We start from the raw sequence: 23,474 nt of genomic DNA, 5'->3' as shown, positions 1-23,474 counted from the left end.
GCGCACCCGTTGCAAGGGGGAGCCCCGGTGCGGCGGCTTGTCCCGGGGTGCGCAGGGGGGCAGCCCCGGTGCCCGGCCCCGGGGCGGGGGGTGGTCGCGGCCGGGCGGGGCGGGGCGGGGCGGGGCCGCGGGGTTATGTAAAGCGGCGGATTACCGGGGCCCGGACCCGGGGCGCGGCCGGGCGGGCGCTGTGATGGGAGCAACGAGCAGCGGCCCCGGGCCGGCCCCGGCCCCGGTGCGGCCCCCCCAGGTGCGTGCGGTGGCCCCGGGGGTCCCCCCGAACCACCCCCCCGGCCCCGGGGTCCCCCCGCTGACGCTGCCCCCGGTTCCCCAGGGCCGCGCTGTGGGGTCGTGGGTGCGGGCGCTGCTCGGCCGCGCCGCACCGGTACCGGCACCGGGGCTCGCCCTGGCCCCGCGGGGCCCCGCCGAGGAGCCGCCGCTGCCCGGGTGGCCGCTGCCGCAGCTCGTCTCGCTGTTCTTGCCGGAGTTCCCCGTCCGCCCCTCCGCCCGCCAGCAGCAGCTCAAGGTGCCGTCCCGGGCCCCCCCCCCCCCCCTAACGGGGTCCCGGTGCATCCTAACGGGGTCTCCCACCGTCCCACGGGGATGTCTGAGCGCCCTAAGGGGTCCCCCCGCACCCCGTGCCGGGTCCCTGCACGTCCTCCCGGGGTCCCCCAGCACGCCGAGCATCCTCCCGGGGTCCCCGAGCACCCTCCCGCGCCGTCGGGGCGTCCCGCACCGCCATCCCGGCATCGCCGACCCTCTTACCGGCTCTCCTCTCCCGCCGTGCTGGGGCCCTGTGTGTTCTACCGGCAGCCGCGTCCGTCCCACTGGGTCCCCTTCTGCCCCCGTCAGGTCCCCGTGCCCCATGTCGGGTCCCCAGGTGTCCTAATGGGGTCCCCAGGTGTCCCACCGGGGTCCCTCTGCACCCTAATGGGGTCCCCAAGTGTCCCACCGGGGTCCCGTGTGTCCTGTCGGGGTCCTGTGCATCCTGCTGGCACCCACACCTGCCATGTTGGGGTCTCCATGTCCCTGTCCCCCATCTCCATGTGCCCCATCGTGGGTTCCCATGTGTCCCCCTGGGGTCCCAATTGGGTTCTCCTGGTCCCCAAGTGTCCCCACCACCTGCCTTGGGTGTCCTGTGCCACCCCACCTCACCCCACACAGGACCCCACACCCTGACCCACCCCAGCCCATCTCCGTGGGGTGCTCAGACCCTGCTGCCCCCCCCATCCCTCCCCCAGATCCTGGGCTTCGTGGCCAAAGGCTCCTTCGGGACCATCCTCAAAGTGCTGGACTGTGGGCGGGAGAAGGTCTGCGCTGTGAAGGTGGGTGCTGTCCCCGGGGCCCGTGGGTGCCCCATCCCCAACCCCCTGCCCCCCTGACGGCCCCTCGCATCCCCAGGTCATGCCCAAAGTGGAGGTGCTGCGCCGTGACACCCTCAAGCAGTGCAAGGAAGAAGTCAGCATCCAGGTTGGGAGAGTCCAGGGTGGATCCCAGCCCATGACGGGGTTCAGGGCAGCTGTGGGGGTGGCAGGAGGCTGCTGGGGCTGCGGACGGAGGGTGGCAGGAGGGAGGTCCCCAGCCCCCCCGGCCCCCCACCCTGGGGGCCGCTCACCCTCTCTGCTTTATGTCCCCAGAGACAGGTCAGGCACCCGTTTGTCCACGGGCTGGGGGACAGCTGGCAGGGCCAGCGCCACCTCTTCATCAGTGAGTGACCATCTGCCCACGGGCTCCCCCCAGTCCCCCCCGCCCGCGCACGTGTCCCCGCCGCCCGCACACGTGTCCCTGCACACGTGCACGCTCCCCCCGCACTGCCCACTGCCCTGCGGGGATCCAGGCGCTGGCTGCCGGCTCCCACCCCGCACCCACCGCAGGGATGGGGATGGGGACGAGCTGCAGCAGGACCAGCGTGGGGTGAACGAGGCACCTCGGTGGCACTGATGGCCGTGCCACCTCGGTGTCCATGTAGCTTGCGTGTTCCCAGTGCCCACAGGGCTCCGGTGGCCATGTCACTGAGGTGCATGGCCCCAGTACTCGTATGCTCCCAGTGCCCTGGGCTGTGGTGTCCGTGTCACCTTAGTCCCAGTGCCCAAATCGATGCTTGTGTCACCTTGGTGCCGCCTCACTGCCCATATAGCCCCAGCGCTGTCACCAACCCCGTGCATGGTCCTGGTGCCCATGTCACCATCATGTGTGGCCCCAGTCACCCAGCTGCACCCCCCCCCGCCGCCCCGGTGCCCCTCGTGCCAGCCCGGCCCCGTGGCATAGCCCATCGGTAAGGCCCGTCGCCCGTCCCGGCAGTGTGCACCTACTGCAGCACCGGAGACCTGCACGCGCTGTGGCGCGCCGCCGAGCGCTTCGCCGAGGCCACCGTCCGCCTCTTCGCTGCCGAGCTGGTGCTGGTGCTGGGTGAGTGGCCTGCCATGCTGGGGACAGCCGCCGCCGCTGTCCCTGCTGCTGGGGACCTGCAGGCAGGACAGCCATCCCAGGGGTGGGCAGCTGCCTGCTGGGTACGGCGGGGTGGCAGCAGGCACTGTGCCGGGAGGGCACCTGCTGCTCTGATGGCTCCATCTTCTTCCCAGTGTATCTCCACGACCTGGGCATCGTGCACAGGGATGTGAAGGTGGGTGACAGCAGGGCCGGGGGGGCCAGAGGAGGGGGTTGGGGGGTCTTTGAATCCCGTAGCATGGAGAGGCCATGCCAGCACCTGTCTTGTTTCAGATGGAGAACATCCTCCTGGATGAGAGAGGTAAGAGTCTGGTGGCACCAGTGTGGGGACACCCCGTCCGTGGGGACACCCCGTCCGTGGGGACACCCTGTCTGTGGATCCCCATGTGGTGTCTTGCCCCGCAGGACACCTCAAGCTCACCGACTTCGGCCTCTCCCGGCACCTGCACTGGGGTGAGCGAGCCCACACCATCTGTGGAACCCTGCAGTACATGGGTAAGGGGGCTGCAGCGGGGGCTGCGGTGGGGGGCATGGCCCCCATGGGTGCTCACTTGCTCGTCCCCGCAGCCCCAGAGGTGCTGAGTGGGGGGCCCTACAGCCACACAGCCGACTGGTGGTCCCTGGGAGTCCTGCTCTTCGCCCTGGCCAGCGGGGAGGTGAGGACCATGGGGTGGGGGGGATAAGGGCACCCCATGGAGCCCCTAAATCTGCTCCCTGCCCCCCCCAGTTCCCTGTGGCGCCGGCAGCGGACCACGTGGCCATGCTGGAGCGCGTCAAGACGAGCACCTACGAGAGCCCGCCTGCGCTCAGTCCTGCGCTGGCCCGGCTGCTTGCTGAGGTAACCCTCCTGCCCAGATTTTGGGGTCCCTGCCAGACCCCCAGGATGGATGCTGAGGTCCCCACTACTCACTGTCCTCCCTCGGTCCCCAGCTGCTGTGCCACAACCCCCTACGTCGCCTACGCTACCTCCACCACTTCCAGGGCCACCCCTTCTTCCGTGGGGTGGCCTTCGATGCCGACCTGCTGCAGAAGGACCCGGTGGCAGTGGCGGTGGCCCCCCGTGCCCCTGAGCAGCCCCCGCTCGACCCCGCTGCCTTTGCTGACTTCGACTGTGACCTCACTGCCCCTCCGGGCCGGCCCTGGCCTGGCTGAGCCGCCACGGCCCCGGGGACCCTCGGCATCGCTCAGGGACATCGATATCCCCCCCCCACACCCTAGTAGCGGGTTGGACCCTGCTGGGCCGGGTCCCCCTGACCACAACACTGTACCTCTCCCCACAGGAGCAATAAACCCGAGAGCTGTGGGCTCTGCTGTTGGTCCTGCCTTGACTCGAGTGGGACCCCCGAGGGGGCTGCGGGGCTGGTTCCCACCCCTCCCCCGGCAGGCCTGGGGGGGGGCCGTGCGGAGCTGCTTCCCCCGGGGCTGCTGCTGGGGGAGCTGGGCCCGATCCCGTTCCCCCGCCAAGGTCTGCGCGTCCCCGGTGCTCGGCGCTGCACAGTGCTTGCCCGCGGGGGGGGGGCGGAGCCTCGTTACAAGCCACGCCCACCGCCGGGCATAGCCCCGCCTCTAACAGCCTCTCCGGCGGAGTGACGCGTGCGCGGAGCAGCCAATCAGAGCGGCGCGTAGTTTTCAAACGGGCAGCGGCGGCAGCGCGCGGGGAGCGGCGGGATCGGGACCGGAGCGGGACCGGAGCGGGACCGGAGCGGGTCCGCGCCATGCGGGCCGCCCAGACCCCCGCCGTGAGTGCGGCCCGGGGCCGGGGGGGGGGGCCACCGGTTTGGGCGTCCCGGTGGGGCGGCGGGGAGCGCCCCGGGGGTGGGGGGCGCGGCCCCGACCGTGCCCGGAGGTGGGTGCGGGGGTGGCGGGTCTGGTGCAGGGCGGAGCGTTCCCTGTACGTGCGCGGGGGGGTGGGGGGTGCCGCCGGGGGTGCCGCCGGTGACCCCCGGTACCGCCCCCCGCCCCAGGCGCAGCAGCGGCCCCGGCGCGCCCCCCTGCAGGAGCTGCGGCTGCAGCCGGGCGCCGAACGCACCAGCCTCACCCCGCTGTTCCGCCGCCTGCGGCTCAAGGTCGGTGCGGGGTTGGTGGAGCGCTGCGGTGGTGGGCGGGACGGGGGGGGGTCGGGGTAATAGGAGGGGATGCCGGGGTGGGGTACCAGGGTGGTGGTGGGACACGTGTATCTACTGGGGTAGGGGAAATGGGGAGACTGGGGGAAACTGCTATGGGATGCTGGGGGTAAGGGCAGGGCAGCCCTGACCTCTCCTCCCACCCCCCCAAATGTCCTGTAGGACAATGACTGTGCCACCCCAGTGTCCTGCACCCGGGGGACCCGCAGCAGCGTCATCCCCGTGCCCTGCACGCCAGGACCCCCTAGAAGTGCTATCCTGCTCCCCTCCAGCAGCACCACCCTAGTGCCTCACACCCTGGAGTCCCCCAGCAGCACCATCGCAGAGCCCCCTGGCACTCCCACCCTGGAGCTCAGCACCTCGGAGACCCCTGGGAGTCCCACACTGAAGCCTCATGCCCCCACGACCCCTAGGAATCCTACCCTGGTGCCCAGCACACCAGAACCCTTCAGCAGTACCAGCCTGGAGTCCCCTGGCAGTTCTACTCCAAGGCTCAGCACCCCAGAGTCCCCCAGCAGCACCAGCCTGGAGCCCCCATGCAGCCCCATCCCAGGGCTCAGCACCCCAGAGTCCCCCAGCAGCACCAGCCTGGAGCCCCCATGCAGCCCCATCCCAGGGCCCTGCACCCCAGAGTCCCCCAGCAGCACCGTGCCAGCCCCCCTGTGCAGCCCCATCCCAGGGCCCTGCACCCCAGAGTCCCCCAGCAGCACCGTGCCAGCCCCCCTGTGCAGCCCCATCCCAGGGCCCTGCACCCCAGAGCCCCCTGTCAGCACCGTGCCAGCCCCCCTGTGCAGCCCCATCCCAGGGCCCTTCACCCCAGAGCCCCCTGTCAGCACTGTGACAGCCCCCTTGTGCAGCCCCATCCCAGGGCCCAGCACCTCAGAGTCCCCCAGCAGCACCAGCCTGGAGCCCCCTGGTAGCCCCATGCCAGGGCCCTGCACCCCAGAGTCCCCCAGCAGCACCGTGCCAGCCCCCTTATGCAGCCCCATCCCAGGGCCCTGCACCCCAGAGCCCCCTGTCAGCACCGTGCCAGCCCCCTTGTGCAGTCCCGTCCTGGGGTTGTGTATCCCGGAGCCCCCCAGCAGCACCACTGCAGAGCCCTGCACCCCAGGCCCCCCTGGCATCATCAGCTCAGCGCCTTGCACCCCAAAGTCCCTGGGCAGCACCACTCTAGCACCCTGCACGCCTGGGCCCCCTGGCACCAGCTCCACCCCGCAGGAAGCTACCTTCCATGGCTGGCGAGTGGCACACGCCGACCTCTCCTGCAGCCCCTTGGACCCCAAGCCCCCGTCTGGAGGTGGGAGTGTGGGTCCCCTGCCTTGCCAAGACACCCCTCAGGGGGCCGAGTCCCCAGCCCCTGCCCCCCTAGAGCAGGGCCCCCCCAGACCCCCTCACACAAAGGCAGGTGGCTCTGAGCGTGCAGGGCCAGAGGCAACGGCCACCACCACCCCCTTGCCCGTGGCGGCCCCGGTTGCCGTGTCCTGGATGCTGCCGCTGATGTGGCTGGAGAAGAGCCTCAACACCTCGTCCCTGCTGGAATCCCTGCGGCACAGCCTGCCCCTGCCACGGCACGACGCCGCCACCAGCGTGACCCCCGTGCCCACGGCGGTCGCCGGCACCAGCGTGACCCCCGTGCCCACGGCGGTCGCCGGCACCAGCGTGACCCCCGTGCCCACCGCAGTCACTGGCACTTTCATGACCCCCCGGGACCTGCGGGAGATGAGCACAAACACATCCATGGGCGGCCCCCCCTGTGCCAAGGACAGTGCTGCTGAAACGGACTCCCTGCTCTGGCAGTAAGCGTGGGGATGTCCCCCCCTGAAATGGGGCTGTGGCACCCACGGGCTGTCCCTGCCTCAAGGCCCTCTCTCTGTCCCCAGCTGTCCCCGGGAGCAGCTGAAGTCCCTGCCGCGGGCAGAGCTGGAGGGGCGGCTGGAAAGCACCCTCATCATCATCGAAGCCCTCTCGCTCCAGCTGCGTGACTGGCAGGAGAGCCAGCGGCCGCTGCCCAGCGTGGGGCCGGCCGAGCAGAGGGACGTGCTCACGCAGACGGATGTCACCCACCCCAAAGGGGTAAGATCCCTTGCCCGGACAATGCCACCCCGTTTTCCGTGGCCTCGGTGGAGCGGTGTCCCCGGCTGGACCGCAGCCCAGCGGCGTGGCACGGCACACGGCATCATGCATCTGGAGCAGCTCCAGCTGCGTTATCCCAGCTCAACCTGCTGAGCATGCTGGATTTGAATCATTTGTGGATGACCTGGCCCGCGGGAGGGAGGGATGGGTGGTGTCACAGCCGAATGGCTCGCTCTGGACCGCAGGGTGGAGCAGGGCCGGTGCGAAGCCCCCTCCGCTCTGCTGGGATGCCCTCAGGAGGAAGAGATCTACCGCAACCTCTACTTTGAGCTGTGGAAGAAAACAGAGGCTCTGCAGCGGCAGCGGGGCGCGGAGCGGGACCTGCAGCGGGAGCTGGAGCTAACCACCGCGGGGACGGTGCGTCTCGGCTGGCTGGCATGTGACGAGTGTGCCTGGTCTCAGCCTGGCAGGGCACGCGCATGCCCGGCGCTGCCTGTGCCAGCCCTGGGAGCGCTGCCTGAGTGCCGGTGCCCTTGTCCCTTCCCCAGAGTGCCTGGAGCAGGCAGTGCCTCCTGTTTCGGGGCCTTGCGGATGCTGCATTTCAGAGCTTGCAGGATGAGCACGGAGCCCTTGACCAGGAGGTGAGCCCCACGCAGCTGGGCTGGGCACCTTTTTCCCTGGGTTTTGGGAGATGCTGGCATTGTCAGCGCACATGGCAGCTGTCGGCTATACCTGGTGCCTCTGGGCACCGTCCCCCCTCACAGCAGGAGCAGGTGAGGGCCCTGGTGTCCCGGTGCCGGACTGTACTGGAGAGCGTGCCCAACAAGCTGCGGAGCTGCCTGGAGGAGCGGGATGCCATGAGGCAGCGAGCAGATGAAGCCCTCCGAGCCAAGGAGGAGGTAGGGGGGCAGCTGTTGGGGTGATACGGGCAGGCTCTGCCATCCCTGTGCCTGTGATGGGGTGACCCACGCTTCTGCCCGTCTCTGCAAAGGGGGAAGGTCTCTCTGGTATTTTGGGGGGAAAAGCCTGATGTGGCCCTGGAAGGCCAGAAGGGCTGTGGCTGCCTGGGGCGGCCGGAGCTCTCGGGATGGTTTTTTGGCTCAGGCTGTGTCCTGCTGGGAGCAGGAGCCCTGGGCTACAGCAGGGTGTGGGGATGGCTCCTGGGAGCTGCCCCTCGTGCGATGCCGTGTCCGGAGCAGCATCCTTCCCTCGGCAGGGCGATCGCTTCCTGGAGGCCTTCCGTGCCCACGCCAGCGTCCGGATCAGCGCCCGCGACCAGAGCCTGGCCTCCCAGCGAGAGCTGGGCACGCTGCTGGTGGATGCCATCGACCACCAGGTACTGAGCGGGTGGGCACCGCTGCCTCCCTGCTGGGTCCCAGCGGGGCTGGCAGGGCATCCCTGTGTCCTGGGCTTGGGTGATGCTCTGAGCAATGGTCTGCCATGGGCTTGGGTCCATCAGAGGTTTCTTGGTGCCGAAGCTGGGAAGCTGCTGCAGATCTGGCTTTGGGGCCAGTGCTCACCTCCCTCCACCACCATTGAATGTGGCTTTTCCACCATGGCAGCACTGACCCGTCTCTCCTGCCCCGCAGGCATCCCTGGTTGCTGAGACTCAGCCTTTCAGGGAATTCATAGATGTCACCTTTGAAAATCTGGAGGAGGAAAGGCGAGCCCTGGACGCGGAGGTGAGGGCTGTCCCTGTGGGGACTGGTGGCAGGCTCAGCCCCCTCACCTTCCTGCCAGCGCGGTCCAGGCTGGTGCTGCTTCGCTCCACCTCGGAGCACTTTGTGCCCTGGGTGCCACGGGCAGCCTGGCTGCCAGACCCATCCCTGGTCACGCAGCGGGCAGAGCCACCAGCCGGCACGGCTGTGCTGTGCTCGGCTCTGCCCAGCACCGTCTCCCCTTGCAGCGGGAGCAGGCGAGGGCCCTGGTGTCCCGGTGCCGGGCCGTGCTGGAGAGCGTGCCCGACAAGCTGCGGAGCTGCCTGGAGGAGCGCGATGCCACGAGGCAGCAAGCAGGTGAAGCTCTTCAAGCCAAGGAGGAGGTAGGGGCTTGCCTAGTGCTGAGCAGTGCCTGGGGGTGTCTGGGATACTCCCCTGGAGCCCAGCGGCACCCCAGGTACGGGAGGACTTGGGGCACCCTTGGTGTGGGAACCCCCCATGGGGAAGAGGAGCCCAAAGCAAGCCTGGAGGGCACCATGTCTGCAGGCGTCCTGCCAGCTGGAGGAGACCTCGGTGGCTCTGCGGGACGCGGTGGCTCAGCTGGAGCAGCTGACGGTGGCCAACTCGCGCCTCAGCACAGGTAGGGGTGGGTGACACGGAGGGGTTGGAGCTGCCCCCATCCCCTGCCCCGTGCTGACGGCTCTGCCCCTCGCAGACCTGAGCTCCCTGATGAAGAATCTGGCCAACGTGGAGCAGGAGCGGGATGCGCTGCAGCAGGAGAACGAGAAGCAGTGGGAGGAGATGGCGTGGTGGGTCTGAGCCCTGGGGCAGGGCATTCCACACCCACCCCCCCCCAGCCACCTCCTGCCACCCCTTGCCCCCAAAACGCGGCACCCCCCGATCCCATCCCTTTCCCGCAGGCTGGCGCGGGAGAGGGACACCCTGCAGCAGGAGTGCAACGGGCTGTGCCAGGAGCTGCGGGAGGCAACCGAGTGCCGGGAGGTAGGAGCTGCCGGCCCCTGCCCATGCTGCCACGCGCTGCCAGCCCCGTCACGGCCTCGTGGAAACGCCGGCGGCCGGCCAGGAGCGGGATTAGCCCTCCTGCGGGGGGGTTAAGCACAGCAAGGGCGGTTGACATCCCGCACGTAGCGCTGTTCTCCATCCTGCCCAGCGGCGATTCCTGGGGAGGAGGGATCAGCTTCTGCAGATAATTCCTCTGGCTGCAGGCATGGTGTCATCCCCCAGCCCATCCTATGCCCCTGGCAAACTGCTGGTCTTCTGGGGGTTGGTCTGCTGGGGTAAAACTGCCCCTAATCAGAAACTGCACCCTGAGGCGTGGGAGGGACTGTGCTGGGGGTCCCAGTGGGCCCCCTCGGGTGTCTGGCCAGGTGCTCATGGCTCTGTTCCCCCGCCCTCTTGCAGTTCCTCGACCAGGAGAACCGCATGTCCCGTACGCAGCTGCTGGAGGTGGAGGCCAGGCTCAAGTCCTCGCTGGCCGCCCTGCAGGAGCACAACCTGCAGTACGAGGAGCTGATGGACTCCCACCTGCGCCTGCGGTACTGACCCTGCTCACTGCCTCTGCTTGAACCCCTGTATTTTTTGGAAATCGCATCTCTCCTGGGGGGTAGGGGACACACAGGGGGACGCAGCTCTGGTCACTGCTGTCCCAGCCAAGGGTGGTTGCCCAGGCGGGTGGAAGAGGCTCTGGGGAAGCCCAGCAGACCCCCATCTTGGGGGAAGCTGCATAAATCTGTGGGATTTGCACCCCCTTGGGTCACAGTGGGAGGCAGGTGTGGGAAATGTTCCTGTCCCACACCAAGGAGGGGGAACGCTGCCCCTGCTGAGGCTGATGCCATCCTGTAGGGAAGAGCAGGCAGCCCTCAGCAAGGAGCTGGAAAGCACTAAGGCTGAGCTCCTCGACTTGCATCTCAAGAGGGAAAAAGTCTCCTGGTGCTCCACGGACATCACTGAGAGCAAGATGCGGCTACAGGAGCTTGCTGACTGCCTCAGGGTTGCTCTGCAAGAGGAGGTAGGAGCCCTGCCCCATGGACTGAGTGGCCCACGGAGTGGGTCAGACCCCTGTGGCTCTCCATGGCGTGGCTTTGAGACCCCCCGCCATTTGCTGGGGCAGCACCGAGCTGTCCTGAGCCACGCTCCAGCACCGAGCTCTCCCTCCCCCCTGAAGGACGATGCCCCATCGAGAAGCAGAGCCTGGACCCCGGCTCCGCGGACACCGGGCTGGCAGACACCTCGCCGTGCCTGGACCCCTGCCTGCCGCACGCCGGCATGCCGCACCCCGTACTGCAGTGGGGGGTCCTTCGTGGGGAGCGTCCTGAAAGCGGTGTCGGGGAAAGGTGAGCTGGGACCCACTGTCGGGGTGCTGCAGGGGTCCCTGTATCGGGGATCGCTCCCCCCGTGCTGGGGATGTGCACTGTTGCTGAGCGAGGAGGCGATCCCGGTGCCATCCCCGAGCCTTTCCCTGTGGATCCCCTGGTTGTTCCCTTGTGGCAGCTGTGGGTTGGGTCATGGCTCCTGCGAGCGGCCAGGGTCTTCTCTGAGCTCCCTGGGGCAGATGGGTGCGTGGGTGAGCTCTGGCCATGCTCCCCGCAGCGTGCAGGGGTGGGCACAGTGCCTCTGTCCTCTCCTCTTGCAGATGCCAGTGAAGCTGCCGGAGGTGGGAGCGCGTTTACCAAGGACAAACCTGCCTCTACACCAAAGCCATTAGGTACTGGGGCTGTCACCCTGCCCTGGACCCTGCTCCAAAGCTGCAGGGCTGCCTGCATGGAGGGGGGCGAGCAGGCATGCCTTCCTGCTTGGCTCTGTGTCCCCTGCGGCTGACGTTCCCTCCGTGCCACTCCTGAGCCTGTGCCCTGCCTGCAGAGCCCGAGGACGGTCTGCTGGAGAGCGTGAAGGAACTGCGAACTGTGGTCTCTGACCTCGCCATGCTGAGCTCCCGCATCCAGGACCTGGAGCAGAGCGAGTTCAAGGCGCTGCAGACGGAGATGTGAGTTCAGTGGGGGATCGTGTCGAGGGCGAGGCATGGGCACCGCTCTCCCGGGCATAGTATCTCCTGCAGGCAGCCTGTCCAGGGTCTGCCTCTCACCCCAGCTCTGGATTAGGCCTCTCCTGACATGGCTAGAAGGGCTTTTTCCGGCTGGCAGGTTGGCCTCTCCCACTACAGGGCTGGTGGGATGCCCAGGAGGGGGTTTGGTGGTTGGCTGCGATCCCCACCCGCTCAGCCCAGCTCTTCTCTCCCAGCTCTGACCTGGAGCTCCGGCTGGAGACAGTGACGGCCGAGAGTCAGGAGAAGATGGATGCCCAGGCTGCCACCATTGCCAAGCTGAACAAGGCACTGAGGGGCAAGCTAGAGGTGAGCCGGTGCCAGAAGTGGGCCAGCACTCACCCCAGGGCAGAGCCGAACTGGGACGGATGCTGATCTAGGACACGGAGAAATCTGGGTGACCGGCTCCAGCGATGCCCCATGGGTGCTCCTGGCTCATCTGACCTTCTCAAACATGAGAAAACCTGCTCCTCCCCCCCCCCGGGGGTGGCTGGGGTCAGGCACTGCCTGACACTACTACTTCCCCCTGCAGAATGAGAAGGAGCTGCAGGACGTGGTGAAACAGCAGGAAGAGAAGATGCTGCAACTCATTGACAAGAGTGGGGAAGTCACAGTGCGTGATGGGGGCCTGGCCGAGCTGCACGCCTGGGGGTGCTGGCCACAGGACCCCTCTCAGCATCGCCTTTCCCCGTGTAGAGGCTGAAGGGAGAGATCTCCCAGCTGAAGCGCTCACTCCAGCGCGCGGAGACGGAGGCCAAGGTGCTGTGGGAGGAGATGCGGGGGCAGGAGCCCAAGGTGGACGCTGCCTACGTCCAGGAGCGGGTCCTGCTGCGGCAGGAGGTGAGGCTGGGGGGCTGCTGGGGCTGAGGGCTCCTTGTGTCACCCACCTCTCTGTGGTCAGGGGATCTCTTCAGCCTTTGCTCCTTGAGCGGGCGACCAGTGGGACAGCAGAGCAGAGCCCCCCACCCCGTGGCTCTCGCCCACAGTGAGCTCTCAGTGGCACTTGCTCTTCTTGCAGGTGGATAAACTGCGGCTGCTGCTCCTGGAGAAAGAGGATGAGAATCTGCTGCTCTCTGACAAGTACCTGGAACAGGTACGGGGAGCCCTGAGGGGCTGCCCTGGCTCTAGTCCCCTCTCCCTCCTGGGCTGGTCCCTGCCCAATTTCAGGGCAGGCTCCCACCAGGCATCTCCCACTGCAGGTCCAAGGGCTGGAGATGAGGCTCCATCATGCCCAGAAAGTGCTGAGGACCCATGAGGAGATGCAGGAGAAGATGAAAGAGGTAAGGTTTGTGGTTCATGGCTCTCACCCTTGCTGTGACTGCAGTGACACAACCCCTCATCCCAAACGCCGTCACTAAAGCTGCTGCTCTCCCCAGGTCCTGTTGGCTATGCCTGACGTGGCAGCGAGCTGCCAGGAGCTCCACAGCCTGCTGCGGTACTTGGGCCTGAAGCCGGCCAGTGGCAGCAAGGAAGCTGCTGAGCCGCTATAGCCCGTAGCGTGAAACCTTCCTCTTCTTAATGCTGTGTAATTATTTATTGAATAAAGTTTTGTTGGCTTTCACCGTGCCTGGTACACGGATGCAGGAAGCTCCTGGTGCCCTGGGTGGGGACAACTGGTCCAGCCTGCACCACCTGTGCCCCAGGGCTTCTCCTCCTTGCCAGGGGACACTCATCCCCACCAGCTGGCGCTTGCTCTCAATCAGGCGCTGTGTTCCCCAGGCTCCCACCCCACGGCCCTGGCAGCAGCCAGCATGCCCAGGCTGACCTAGCTTCCCTCCCCGGGCCCCTGCTCCTCCTCCTGCCCTAGATTCCCTCTGTCCTTCCCCCACAGAGGGTATCGGAGGCTGGATCCTGCACCCCCATCACGGGGCTGTGGGCCACACGCCTGTTGCGTGGGGACGGTTCCCCTCCCAGCGCGGCTCTGGCATGCAGCATCCCCCGGGTCACTGGGAGTGCTGCCTGCCAGGCGCTGGGAGCTCTGCCAGCTCCTGCTCCCCGCCCCCGCTTAGCCCTGCTGCTGCATGGAGGGGCTCCCTCAGGGGCCCCCCCCTACTCCCAGCACAGCTCCAGCATCGCCTGCCTCCTTCCCTGCTGGGGCACCTCCTGTGGGATCCCCCTCCCGGTGTTCCCGACCCCAAGGATGCTCCCCGCCACCATGGGGGCCACACAGCGCTTCCCTCCCCTGGCGTGGCCCAAAATAGCAGTGTTCCAACAAGTGCTCTGGTTTTTAATGCCCTGTTTCTCCTGCCTGGGAGGTGGGGGGGGATCACCTTCCCCTGCCCTCCACCGCAGCTCAGCTGCCCCGCATGGGGCAGGCACTGAGACACCCCAGGCGCTGGCACCTTTGTTTACCTCTGCACCCAGGAAATGGTGGTGTTTATGCCTGTACCTACCAGGTGCGTGGGTGGCTCACGGGGAAGCAGCGCCTGCTGCTCCCTGGCATCGCCTCCCTCCCTGCTGTGACCGTGACCCTGCTGGCGAGGGGTCATATAGGGCTCCCTGAGACGAGGGGCTGGCAGTGGGTGCCCCAAGCTGCGCTTGGCTCTGGGATGCAGGGGAGATGCACTCCCCTCCCTGGATTAGGGCCATGCGGGGCAGCTGAGCCCTCCTTTTACGGCGGGGATTCAGCAGAGCGCGGCTCTGGCAGCTGGCCCTGGGGTGAGCGGGGGACACGGCTATTGTCCCTGCACCGGCTCCGGGCGGCTTTTCTGGGGTGGGGGGACGACACTGGTCTCCGGTGGGAACCCCCACCCGGACCCAGGGCTCTGGGGTTCTGTGCTGCCGGGGCTTGGCCCCTGGTGGCAGAAGTGACATGGCCAGGGTCCCTGGCACAGCAGTGGGGTGGCACAGGGGGGTCCCTGGCCCAGAGGTGATGAGGGGAAGGCCCCTGCCTGTAGCTGACCGTGGCAATGGGGGGCACAGTGGGTCCCCAACAGCGGCGAGGGGGTGGCGGGGGTGGGGGTGTCCCTACCCATAACCAGGAACGGCGCAACAGAGTCGGTGGCTCAGAGGGGTCTCCAACAGCAAGAGGGGGTAGCACACTGGGGTCCCTGGGTGGCATGGGGGTCCCTGCCCACGACGGGGTGACACAGTTGGGTCCCGGGCAGGGGGGTGTTGTGGGGGGTGCACAGATGGGTCCCCACCAGCAGCACGGCGTGGCAAAGGGATGGCACAGCGGGGTCCACAACCCCGGGTTGTCCCCCCGGGGTCCCCACCAGCGCCGGGGGGGGGTGGGGTGGGTGCATGCGGTGGGGGAGGTGGGGGGCGGAGCGGGCCGGGGGGGCCGGTCTTACCGGGTGCCGCCCCGCCGGTCACGTAGCTCTGCGGCACCGCAGCCCCATTTACCGCGGGGCCGGAGCGAGCAGCCCGCAGTCCGCGCCCGCCGCCTGCCCTGCACGGTAAGGGGGAGCCGGGGGGGGCGGCCCGGGGACCCCGCCGGAGGGAGCCGGGGTGTCTCCGTGCGGCTCCGGGGTTCGGGTAGGGCTTTGGGGCGGGGGGGAGCTCCGGGAGCCTCGGGTACGGGGGTGCTGGGGGGGAGCCCAGAGATACCCCCTGCGCTGGCGCTGCCCGAGCCCCGGTGGTGCCGTCCGGGGCCGGGGGGGGGCACCGGCTCCCTGCGGCTTCCCCGGCGCCGCGGCGGCGCCAGCCTCGGGGTACCCCAGCCCCGGGGTACCCCGAGCCCCCGGGTACCCCTAGCTCCGGTTATGCCGCCCCCGGGGTCTCCCCCTTTCCAGGTAGCGCCATTCCCGGGGAAGTCCCATCCCCTCCGGTATCTCCATCCCCGGGCTACCACCGTCCTCCGCCTACCTCGCACCCGGGGTATCCTCGGCCCCGGGGTCCCGCCATCGCCGGGCCCCCCACGTTCCCTGCCCCGGACCCCCCCCGAAGCTGCGCTCCCTCAAGATGGCTGGGCTGGGGGCGGGCGAGCAGGCGGCAAAATGGCTGGGAGCTCCCCGGCATCCTCCACGAGGCCCTGCCCGTCCGGGGCGAGGGCAGCTGCCTGCTTGTGCAACGTGCCGAGCGGCAGGGCCGGGGTCCCGGCCGCGGGGGGGGCCCCGCGCCCCGCAGGGTGCGGGGCCGGGGGGGGCGGTATCACCCCGCCGGTGCGTGACTCAGCCGCCGTCCGCTCGCAGCCACCGCCACCATGACGCACCAGTACCCCGCGCTGACGGCCGAGCAGAAGAAGGAATTGTCGGACATCGCGCTGCGTATCGTGGCCCCGGGCAAGGGCATCCTGGCCGCCGATGAGTCCGTAGGTCAGTGCGCGGGGGATCTGCCCCACCGCCCCTTTTCCCCACGCCGGAGGCTGACGAGGGTGCTGGGTGCCCGCAGGGAGCATGGCGAAGCGCCTCAACCAGATCGGGGTGGAGAACACGGAGGAGAACCGCCGGCTGTACCGCCAGATCCTCTTCAGCGCCGACAACCGGGTGAAGAAATGCATCGGGGGCGTCATCTTCTTCCACGAGACCATGTACCAGAAGGCTGATGATGGCACCCCCTTCGTCCAGATGATCAAGGACAAGGGCATCGTCGTGGGCATCAAGGTGTGGGGGGTGTCCGGTGGGTCTGTGGGGTGTCGAGTGTGCTCGGAGGGTGCTGGTGAGGCTCAGCACCGCCTTCCTCTTCTCTCCACAGGTGGACAAGGGCGTCGTGCCACTGGCCGGGACAGATGGCGAGACCACCACGCAGGGTGGGTGGAGTGGGTAGGGGTGTGGGGGGCTGCGGGGTTTGGGGCTGCGGGGCTGACCTGCTGCCTGGCAGGTCTGGACGGGCTGTCGGAGCGCTGTGCCCAGTACAAGAAGGATGGGGCTGACTTCGCCAAGTGGCGCTGCGTGCTGAAAATCAGTGACAACACCCCCTCTGCGCTCGCTATCATGGAGAACGCCAACGTCCTGGCCCGCTACGCCAGCATCTGCCAGCAGGTACGCGTCTGTGGCCGGGCATCGCCCCACGGGACGGGCACTGACCCATAGGGTAGCTGTTCGCTTAGGGGGCCAGGTATTGCCCCACAGGGATGGGCACAGATCCATGGGGCTCAGCATTGCCCCCGTGTGCCTGGGTAACACCCCATGGGGCTGGACATCAGCCCATGGGGTGGGTAACATCTCACGTGGATGGTATTGCCCCCCAGGACTGGGCATTGCCCCATGGGGTGGGCATCACCCCACAAACATGGGTATTGCTCTGTGGGGCCAAGAATGGGCCTTCCTTGGTTGGGCATCACCTCATGGGGCCAGGCCTCACCCCACTAGGATGGGCATCACCAGCAAGGGTGGGTGTTGAGCCTTGGTGCTGAGCATTGTCCCCCAGGTCCAGGCATGGGCCTACATTGCCATGGGGCTGGGGTGATGCCCAGGGATGTCCCCATGATGGCATCTGCCTGGTGTTTGCAGAACGGCATCGTGCCCATCGTGGAGCCAGAGATCCTGCCCGATGGTGACCATGACCTCAAGAGGTGCCAGTATGTGACGGAGAAGGTGAGCAGTGGAGCGGGCAGCAGGGTGGGCGCTGTGCTGTGCCGTGCCAGGGGACTCCACGCTGCCCGTCCTCCCCCAGGTGCTGGCAGCTGTCTACAAGGCACTGAGTGACCACCACGTCTACCTGGAGGGGACCCTGCTGAAACCCAACATGGTGACCCCCGGGCACTCCTGCCCCACCAAGTACAGCCCAGAGGAGATCGCCATGGCCACTGTCACTGCCCTGCGCCGCACCGTGCCCCCGGCCGTGCCAGGTACTGGCATCAGGATGTGGCGGGAACCGGGGGGGATGCCCTGTGGCCCCCCTGGTGCCATAACCCTGCTCTCTGCAGGTGTCACCTTCCTGTCCGGGGGTCAGAGTGAGGAGGAGGCTTCCATCAACCTCAACGCCATCAACACGTGCCCGCTGGTGCGGCCATGGGCCCTCACCTTCTCCTACGGGCGGGCGCTGCAGGCATCGGCGCTCAACGCCTGGCGCGGCCAGCGGGACAACGCCACTGCCGCCACGGAGGAGTTCGTCAAGCGCGCAGAGGTGATGGGGATGGTCCCCGTGGGGTGGCGGGGACCCACGGGCTGCATCCCCATGGGAGGGGGTACGCCAAGGGCTGTGCCCCGTGGGGTGGGGGTTGCTGAGGGCAATGTCCCATGGGGTGACAGGAGACACCGAAGGCTGTGCCAAAGGCCGTGGTCCCCAAGGGGGGACACACAGGGCTGTCTCCCTGCGGGAAGGGGGACAGTGAGGGACGCGTCCCCAGAGGGCGATGGGGGATGCGAAGGGCAGGTCCCTGTGGGATGGGCTGTGCTCCCCGGGGTGACACGGGACATTGAGGACTGTGTCCCCGTGGGAAGAGGGATGCCAGAAGCTGTGGAGTGACAGGGGACAACGAGGGCTGTGGGGAATGGGGGGACGCACCCATGGGAGCTGGGTGCCAAGGGCTGTGCCGCAAGGACGCGGGACACCAAGGGCTGCGTCCCTGTGGGGTGGCGCATGCAGAGGGCCACGTCCCTGTGGGCTGGGGGACCCTGATGTCCGCGTCCCCAGGGACTGGGGGACCCTGGGGGCCAGACCCCGCAGGGGCCGCTAACTGTTCCTTTCCCCCCAGGTGAACGGGCTGGCAGCGCTGGGCAAGTACGAGGGCAGCGGGGACGACTCGGGGGCCGCCGGGCAGTCCCTCTACGTGGCCAACCATGCCTACTGAGCCCTGGCCGGGTGCCCCACCGGCCCCGGCTCCCGCCCCGGCCCCCTCCCCGCCACTGCTCACACCCCGCTTCCACCCCAGCCACCCAGGGGAGCCGCCACGTGGGGAGGGGAAGGGGAGCACACCCTGTGGGCCAGCCCCACACTGCTGCGTCCACAGATGAAATTGGGGGGTCCCGGGTTACCCGGCCCCTGAAGCTGCTCGGGTGCCCCTTTAGTGGTGGGCTCCAGCCAGGCCCGTAGGGGGGGAGGCCCGGCCGCGTGGGGGGCAGGGGGAGGGGAGGCCTGGGGGTGCCCCTGCCCTGCCCTGCCGTAGCTTTGCAGTCCTGGTTGCTGCCGCCCTTGGGGCGCCTGTGTTGTGTTCGCCATGTGCACCCCGTGTACCAAATAGCCTAACAACAAATAAACGGTAGAGACGTGCTGTGCTGCCTCCTCCTTTGCTTTAGGGCGCCCCGGGACCGCATGCTGCCCCCTCCCTCCGCTGGCTCTGGGCACTACCTGCAGCCTGTCATGCTCACCCATGCGATGAGCTGTGCCTGGTCTCAGCCCACCCACACCCGTGGCGGGGCTCTGGGAGCCAGGAGCAGTGGCTGGGCTCTCCCTACGGGCCACGGGGCGGGTGAGGAGCCCCTGTTCCTCCGCATCCCCCGTTTCCCGGCTGCGGCGCTCGGCGCTGCACGGAAGCCCACTGCGCCCCCGCCCCGCGGTGCCGCTTGTCCCTCCGCAGCACTCGTAGAAGCCTTACAGTCAAATCCCACCTCCTCGGGGGGGAACCGCGTTCTGATTGGTGCCTGTTCCCGCCCGTCTGCGCCACGGCCCTCCAGACTGCACTTCTATTGGCTGTCGTAAGGATTGAGCGCTCTGAATGGCTGGGCTGGGACTAGGACCCACCCCCCGGCTGGTCCGGGAAGTGAAGATGGCGGCGGCGGCGGCGATGGTGGCCGATGAAGCAGGTACCGCTGGTCCCGGTCCCGGTCCCGGTCCCGGTCCCGGTCCCGGTCCCGGTCCCGGTCCCGGTCCCGGTCCCGGTCCCGGTCCCCGTCCCCGTCCCCGCTCGCCGCGCAGGCCCGCGGGCGCCGGGCCGGTGCTGAGCGCTGTCTCCGCAGAGCGGGCGCGGGGCCGGCGGGCCGCTCTGTCCTTCGCGGCCATCGCCGTGGTGCTGGGGCTGCCGCTGTGGTGGAGGACGACCGAGACGTACCGCGCCGCGCTACCCTACGCCGGCATCGAGGGGCTGGGCCGGCTGCCGGTGAGCGCCGGGGCGGCGGGGCCGCGGGGCCGCGGCTCGGCCGCCCGGCCTCACGCCTCTCTCAGTTCCAGCTGGCCGTGCCCGTCGCCGTGGTGTTCGCGCCGCGGTCGGTGCCCGGGGACCTGCCGAGGCCGTTGCCCTTCACGGATGTGCAGGAGATGGACATTGCCGTGAACCGTGAGAGCCCCCTCCGCCCGTCCCCGTCCCCACGGGCGGCCTCGCCCTGTCCCGGGGGTCCCCGCGGTTTCCCTCCCCGGAGGCTGGTGCCGGGCTGTCAGTCTGGGGGTCCCCGAACCCCTGCCACCCCGCCCTGGGCTGGCGGTGCCGGGGGACAGTGAGGTCCCCAGGGCACTGCAGGGAAGAGGCCGGCTCTCCTCCCTGGGGATGGGGGTGATGGCAGCCCTTGGCAGGTGGGACAAGCCCTGGCCGGTGCGCGGATGTCCTATGGGGCACCCTGGGCATGCATCGGGGTGGGTTGGTCACCGGAGGTTGGATCTGGTGCCCAAAGAACCTCGTGGCAAGCGTCCCTTTGGGCTGTCCCTTGTCCCTCGTAGCACCTGGATCCTGCGAAGGGCCTGGGGGCCAGGACTAGTGGCTTCACTCAAGTTTTCTTCCCCGGCAGTGAGAACCAGGGTCACGGCCCGCTACGAGACAGTGTATCGCAGCACCACGGCTCAGGAGGAGGCGGCGCTGGATGTGGCAACCGCACAAGGTACCAGGGTGAGGGATTGAGGTACCGGGATCGTGGCAGCTGGGGCAGCATCAGCGGGGAGCGGGCTCCTCTCTTGAAGGCTGGTTGAGCAGAGGACTCAGCTTTGCTGCATCTCAGAGCGGGAGGAGGATTGGAGTGAAACTCCCAACTCTGCTCATGTCTCTGTCTTCCCCAGAGGCTGATGCTGGTCTGCACCTGCTGCAGGATGCCTTGCTGGGCGCTCTGACTGTGTACGTGGTCCCAGAAACCTCCTCTCTCCTGCCTCAGGTAGGGATTGGCACCCTGCTGCGCCAGCCTCTGCGCACTTCACCCCTCGAAGGTGCCCCGGGGGGCAGCATCTGTCCCCAGGCTGTTGCAGGTGGCACCGTGCTGTTCTCAAGTGCGTTGGCAGGAGCCAGCCCTGCTCCTGGCCCTCACCCCTGCCCCTTTCCTAGGGCATCAGCGTGTACGTGGGGAAGCACCGCAGTGCCCTGGTGAGGGCTGGGGGGGGCCTGGCCACCCTCCGCACCCGCCTCCAGCAGCTCACGCAGGTGATGTCCTTCACGTCCAGCTCCATCGCCGCCGCCCTCTCGGACCGCCTGCCTGATGGCCAGCTTGGCCCTGATGCCCGGCGGCACTTGAAATCCAGCCTGGGTACGGACGTGCACCCCAGCCCCGCTCCCTGGCCTGGGAAGGGCCTGCTGGCTCTGGCGCAGGCGCTGGTCTTGCTGTACCTGTAGCATCCCAGGATGTCTTCTGGGATAACAGACCCCGGGGTCTTGCCTTTGTCCTTGGCAGTTGCTTTGGGCCAGGATCCCTGCTGCGGTCGCTGTGTGCTGGGCACTGGTGCGCAGCCCTGTGTCGGGGAGGGCCAGGGAGGAGGGGATCAGGTCCTGCTGCTCTTGGGAGCTCTGTCATGGCCATGTGCCCAGCCTCAGGATCAACGGGTGGTGGCCGTGCCAGCGCCTCACAGGCTGCGGGTCCTTGGCAGGGTATGAGATCACCTTCAGCCTGCTGAACCCCGACCCCAAGTCTCACACCGTGGACTGGGACATTGAAGATGCTGTGAACCGCTACGTGCGGCCCGTCCTGGACAAACTGAGCTTGCTGGCCAACTTCTCCGTTGACTCGCAGGTGAGGGCTGGGAGAGGCAGTGGGGAGAGACCAGCCCTGGCCTTCCTGGGTGACGCAGGATGCACTTCTCTGCCATGTGCCTGCAGATTCTGTACTACGCTGTCCTAGGAGTGACGCCACGCTTTGACAAAGAGTCCTCCAGCTTCCTCCTGAGCGCCCACAGCCTCCCACACGTCATCAACCCTGTGGAGGCCAGGCTGGGTAAGCGCTGTGCTCCTGCCTCGGCTGTCACGGGCCCCGCTGAGGGAGCGGGGACAGCTCTGCCTGTGGCCTGTGCCCCTTCCCTTCCCTCAGCACCGTGCCCTGCCAGCCCCAGGTGGGAGCGAGGGCGACTGAGACCTGCTGGGCTGGCAGTTCTGCTCAGGGCTTGCTGCAGGAGGAGCAGGGCTGGGCTCTGCCCCAGCGCTGCGCGTGGGCGATCTGCTCTCGCTTTGCCTGCCGGCCAGGGGAGTTCTTTGACTCTGTCCTGCTGCAGGCTCCAGCGCTGCCTCCCTCTACCCTGTGCTGAACTTCCTGCTGTACGTGCCGGAGCGCTCCCACTCCCCTCTGTACATCCAGGACAAGGACGGAGCTCCAGTGAGCACCAACGCCTTCCACAGCCCCCGCTGGGGTGGCATCATGGTATGGGGCCGTGGGGTGCCAAGCAGCACTTGGGCAAGGTGGCGGCTCCCCAGCCCCAGTGAGCGCTGGCAGCCCTGCCAGCCCCAGGGCTCCGGCTGCGCCTTCATGACACACTCTCCTGCAGATTTACAATGTTGAAGCCCCAGCTTCCCCCCAAGCCTCCCTCCCACTGCACGTGGATGTGGACATGGTGCGAGTGATGGAGGTTTTCCTGGCCCAGCTCCGGTGAGGATGTGCTCTTCCTGCCTCCCGCTCCCTCCTCCATGGGCTCTGGGAGGCCAAGGGTGGCTTTTCGTGGCCTTTGAGGGGCTGATGATGGACCAGCAATGCTCTTGGGCCAGGGGTGCTAGTTCATCTCCCCTCTCCTGGGCTGGGAGGCTTGTCTTGTCCTGCCCCTGACACAGGAGGCCAGTGGGGGTGGGTTGAGCCCTGTGGAGACCAAACACAGCAGGGAAGGGAATAGTGGGGAGCGCATGTGGGACCGCGGGCTTGTGCTGCTGGCTGGGACCTTCCATCCTCCTCCCAGGTTACTGTTTGGGTTATCTCGGGAGGAGCTGCCCCCCGAGTTCCTGCTCGAGAGCCCTGGCAATGAGGGCCTGGCTGACTGGGAGCTGGACCGCCTGCTCTGGACCCACACCGTGGAGAACATCGCCACCGTGTCCACCACCTTGACCTCACTGGCCCAGCTCCTGGACAAGATTGGGAACATCGTCATCAAAGACGACGTTGCCTCTGAGGTAGAGCCAGGGTGCCCTGAGGCAGCGAGTGAGGCCCCCCAGGCTTGTTCTTGTGCTCCTGCCTGCCCAGGGACTGAGTGTCAGTGTTGTTCCCATACAGGTGTACCGAGCGGTGGCCACAGCGCAGAGCGCCGTTGACGAGCTGGCCATGGGTCACCTGCACTCAGCTTTCCAGGCCAGTAAGGAGGCAGTCACCTCCTCGGAGCGGGCCTTCTTTGACCCATCTCTCCTCCATCTCCTCTACTTCCCTGACGACCAGAAATTTGCTATCTACATCCCCCTCTTCCTGCCCATGGCTGTCCCCATTCTCCTGTCCCTGGCCAAGATTGTCCGGGAGGCCAGGCAGCAGAAGAAGGAGCCCACCAAGATGGACTGAGACCACGGTGTTGGTGTTTTGCCTTGGGGCTGGGGCTGTCCCCACTGCGTGCAGTGTGTTGTTACGGACTCGTGGCCCAAGAAGGTGCTGCAGATCAGTGGCGGGGCCGGGCCCGGCAGCTCGGCTTGAGTCTGCCACGGCCACCATGCCGGAGTGGAAAGAGAGGCTCCTTTGAGGGGTGGGAGACGCTCTCAGTCCAGTCCTGAGCTCCGAGAGGAGGGAGGGGGGGTCCCTGGGTGCACCCCCATCCCTGCACTGTGTTCAGAACAAGCTGCTGTATAAATAAAGAAAACCCCCAGTTGTGGTGGGGGTCCGGTGTGGGGCTGTGTGAGCCTCCCTTCCTGCCCTGCCTTGTGTGCCCCTGCACCTCCCCCTCATTGCTTTAGGGGGGCTGGCTCCTGTCTGGGAGGGATGGTTATGGGGTTCAACTGTTAGTGGGGGGGGCTGTTCTTACTTAAGGGGATCTGTCTCTTGTTAAAGGACATGAGGACACGGGGGTTACACCAGAATGGGGCCCAGCTCCTCCACTGGGTGCATTAGCCCCAGGTGCTCGGGGGGCGGTTATGGGACCCCACACCCCATTATGGATGTTCTGCCCACCACCCCCGTGCTCCCGGGGGCAGGGATGGGG

General features: G+C 67.8%; 4 protein-coding genes across 6 annotated transcripts; all 4 read left to right on the top strand.

The window, feature by feature from the left end:
* Positions 1–193: 193 nt before the first annotated feature.
* Positions 194–3,746, top strand: RSKR (ribosomal protein S6 kinase related). Its single transcript, XM_075113322.1, has 12 exons — positions 194–250; positions 335–526; positions 1,242–1,325; positions 1,402–1,470; positions 1,638–1,707; positions 2,302–2,409; positions 2,583–2,623; positions 2,722–2,749; positions 2,854–2,943; positions 3,016–3,104; positions 3,176–3,286; positions 3,379–3,746. The coding sequence occupies exons 1-12, from the start codon at positions 194–196 to the stop codon at positions 3,598–3,600; spliced, it is 1,161 nt and encodes a 386-aa protein (XP_074969423.1). The 3' UTR covers positions 3,601–3,746.
* A 325-nt stretch (positions 3,747–4,071) lies between these two features.
* On the top strand, positions 4,072–12,924 carry SPAG5 (sperm associated antigen 5). The gene is made up of 24 exons (XM_075112990.1): positions 4,072–4,187; positions 4,413–4,514; positions 4,734–6,367; positions 6,452–6,644; positions 6,942–7,061; positions 7,193–7,285; positions 7,409–7,543; positions 7,861–7,980; positions 8,234–8,326; positions 8,551–8,685; positions 8,849–8,942; positions 9,018–9,111; positions 9,223–9,304; positions 9,725–9,858; positions 10,166–10,331; positions 10,488–10,656; positions 10,956–11,027; positions 11,183–11,306; positions 11,561–11,672; positions 11,896–11,976; positions 12,060–12,203; positions 12,382–12,456; positions 12,563–12,643; positions 12,740–12,924. Exons 1-24 carry the CDS (start codon positions 4,164–4,166, stop codon positions 12,851–12,853), a joined length of 4,191 nt encoding a protein of 1,396 aa, XP_074969091.1. The 5' UTR covers positions 4,072–4,163; the 3' UTR covers positions 12,854–12,924.
* A 1,695-nt stretch (positions 12,925–14,619) lies between these two features.
* On the top strand, positions 14,620–18,459 carry ALDOC (aldolase, fructose-bisphosphate C). The gene is made up of 9 exons (XM_075113056.1): positions 14,620–14,761; positions 15,497–15,619; positions 15,696–15,907; positions 15,999–16,053; positions 16,125–16,285; positions 16,757–16,840; positions 16,920–17,094; positions 17,173–17,372; positions 17,944–18,459. The coding sequence occupies exons 2-9, from the start codon at positions 15,508–15,510 to the stop codon at positions 18,037–18,039; spliced, it is 1,095 nt and encodes a 364-aa protein (XP_074969157.1). The 5' UTR covers positions 14,620–14,761; positions 15,497–15,507; the 3' UTR covers positions 18,040–18,459.
* Positions 18,460–18,903: 444 nt separating this feature from the next.
* On the top strand, positions 18,904–23,161 carry PIGS (phosphatidylinositol glycan anchor biosynthesis class S). 3 transcript variants are annotated; one of them, XM_075113061.1, is made up of 12 exons: positions 18,904–18,991; positions 19,145–19,284; positions 19,350–19,461; positions 19,907–19,996; positions 20,172–20,263; positions 20,431–20,629; positions 20,967–21,109; positions 21,196–21,310; positions 21,585–21,730; positions 21,855–21,955; positions 22,257–22,467; positions 22,568–23,161. In XM_075113061.1, exons 1-12 carry the CDS (start codon positions 18,904–18,906, stop codon positions 22,841–22,843), a joined length of 1,713 nt encoding a protein of 570 aa, XP_074969162.1. In that variant the 3' UTR covers positions 22,844–23,161. The 3 variants fall into 3 exon arrangements, with proteins under 3 accessions (XP_074969162.1, XP_074969163.1, XP_074969164.1); XM_075113062.1 differs by having other exon boundaries at positions 18,931–18,991; positions 19,356–19,461; XM_075113063.1 differs by having other exon boundaries at positions 18,931–18,991; positions 21,585–21,685.
* The last annotated feature ends 313 nt before the right edge of the window (positions 23,162–23,474 follow it).

This window comes from Phalacrocorax aristotelis, chromosome 18 (assembly GCF_949628215.1).
Source record: "Phalacrocorax aristotelis chromosome 18, bGulAri2.1, whole genome shotgun sequence".
NCBI lineage: Eukaryota > Metazoa > Chordata > Aves > Suliformes > Phalacrocoracidae > Phalacrocorax > Phalacrocorax aristotelis.
This window is presented reverse-complemented; position numbering and strand designations above follow the sequence as displayed.

Excerpts from the sequence above, each read along its gene's own strand:
- RSKR (XM_075113322.1), top strand. The coding sequence starts at position 194 with ATGGGAGCAACGAGCAGCGGCCCCGGGCCGGCCCCGGCCCCGGTGCGG. Across the intron at positions 251-334 it reads CCCCGGTGCGGCCCCCCCAG|GGCCGCGCTGTGGGGTCGTG; the intron begins GTGCGTGCGGTG and ends CCGGTTCCCCAG. Across the intron at positions 1,326-1,401 it reads AGAAGGTCTGCGCTGTGAAG|GTCATGCCCAAAGTGGAGGT; the intron begins GTGGGTGCTGTC and ends TCGCATCCCCAG.
- SPAG5 (XM_075112990.1), top strand. The coding sequence starts at position 4,164 with ATGCGGGCCGCCCAGACCCCCGCC. Across the intron at positions 8,327-8,550 it reads GGCGAGCCCTGGACGCGGAG|CGGGAGCAGGCGAGGGCCCT; the intron begins GTGAGGGCTGTC and ends CTCCCCTTGCAG. Across the intron at positions 9,112-9,222 it reads CAGTGGGAGGAGATGGCGTG|GCTGGCGCGGGAGAGGGACA; the intron begins GTGGGTCTGAGC and ends CCTTTCCCGCAG.
- ALDOC (XM_075113056.1), top strand. The coding sequence starts at position 15,508 with ATGACGCACCAGTACCCCGCGCTGACGGCCGAGCAGAAGAAGGAATTG. Across the intron at positions 16,286-16,756 it reads ACGCCAGCATCTGCCAGCAG|AACGGCATCGTGCCCATCGT; the intron begins GTACGCGTCTGT and ends TGGTGTTTGCAG. Across the intron at positions 17,373-17,943 it reads AGTTCGTCAAGCGCGCAGAG|GTGAACGGGCTGGCAGCGCT; the intron begins GTGATGGGGATG and ends CTTTCCCCCCAG.
- PIGS (XM_075113061.1), top strand. The coding sequence starts at position 18,904 with ATGGCTGGGCTGGGACTAGGACCCACCCCCCGGCTGGTCCGGGAAGTG. Across the intron at positions 19,462-19,906 it reads GATGGACATTGCCGTGAACC|TGAGAACCAGGGTCACGGCC; the intron begins GTGAGAGCCCCC and ends CTTCCCCGGCAG. Across the intron at positions 22,468-22,567 it reads AAGACGACGTTGCCTCTGAG|GTGTACCGAGCGGTGGCCAC; the intron begins GTAGAGCCAGGG and ends GTTCCCATACAG.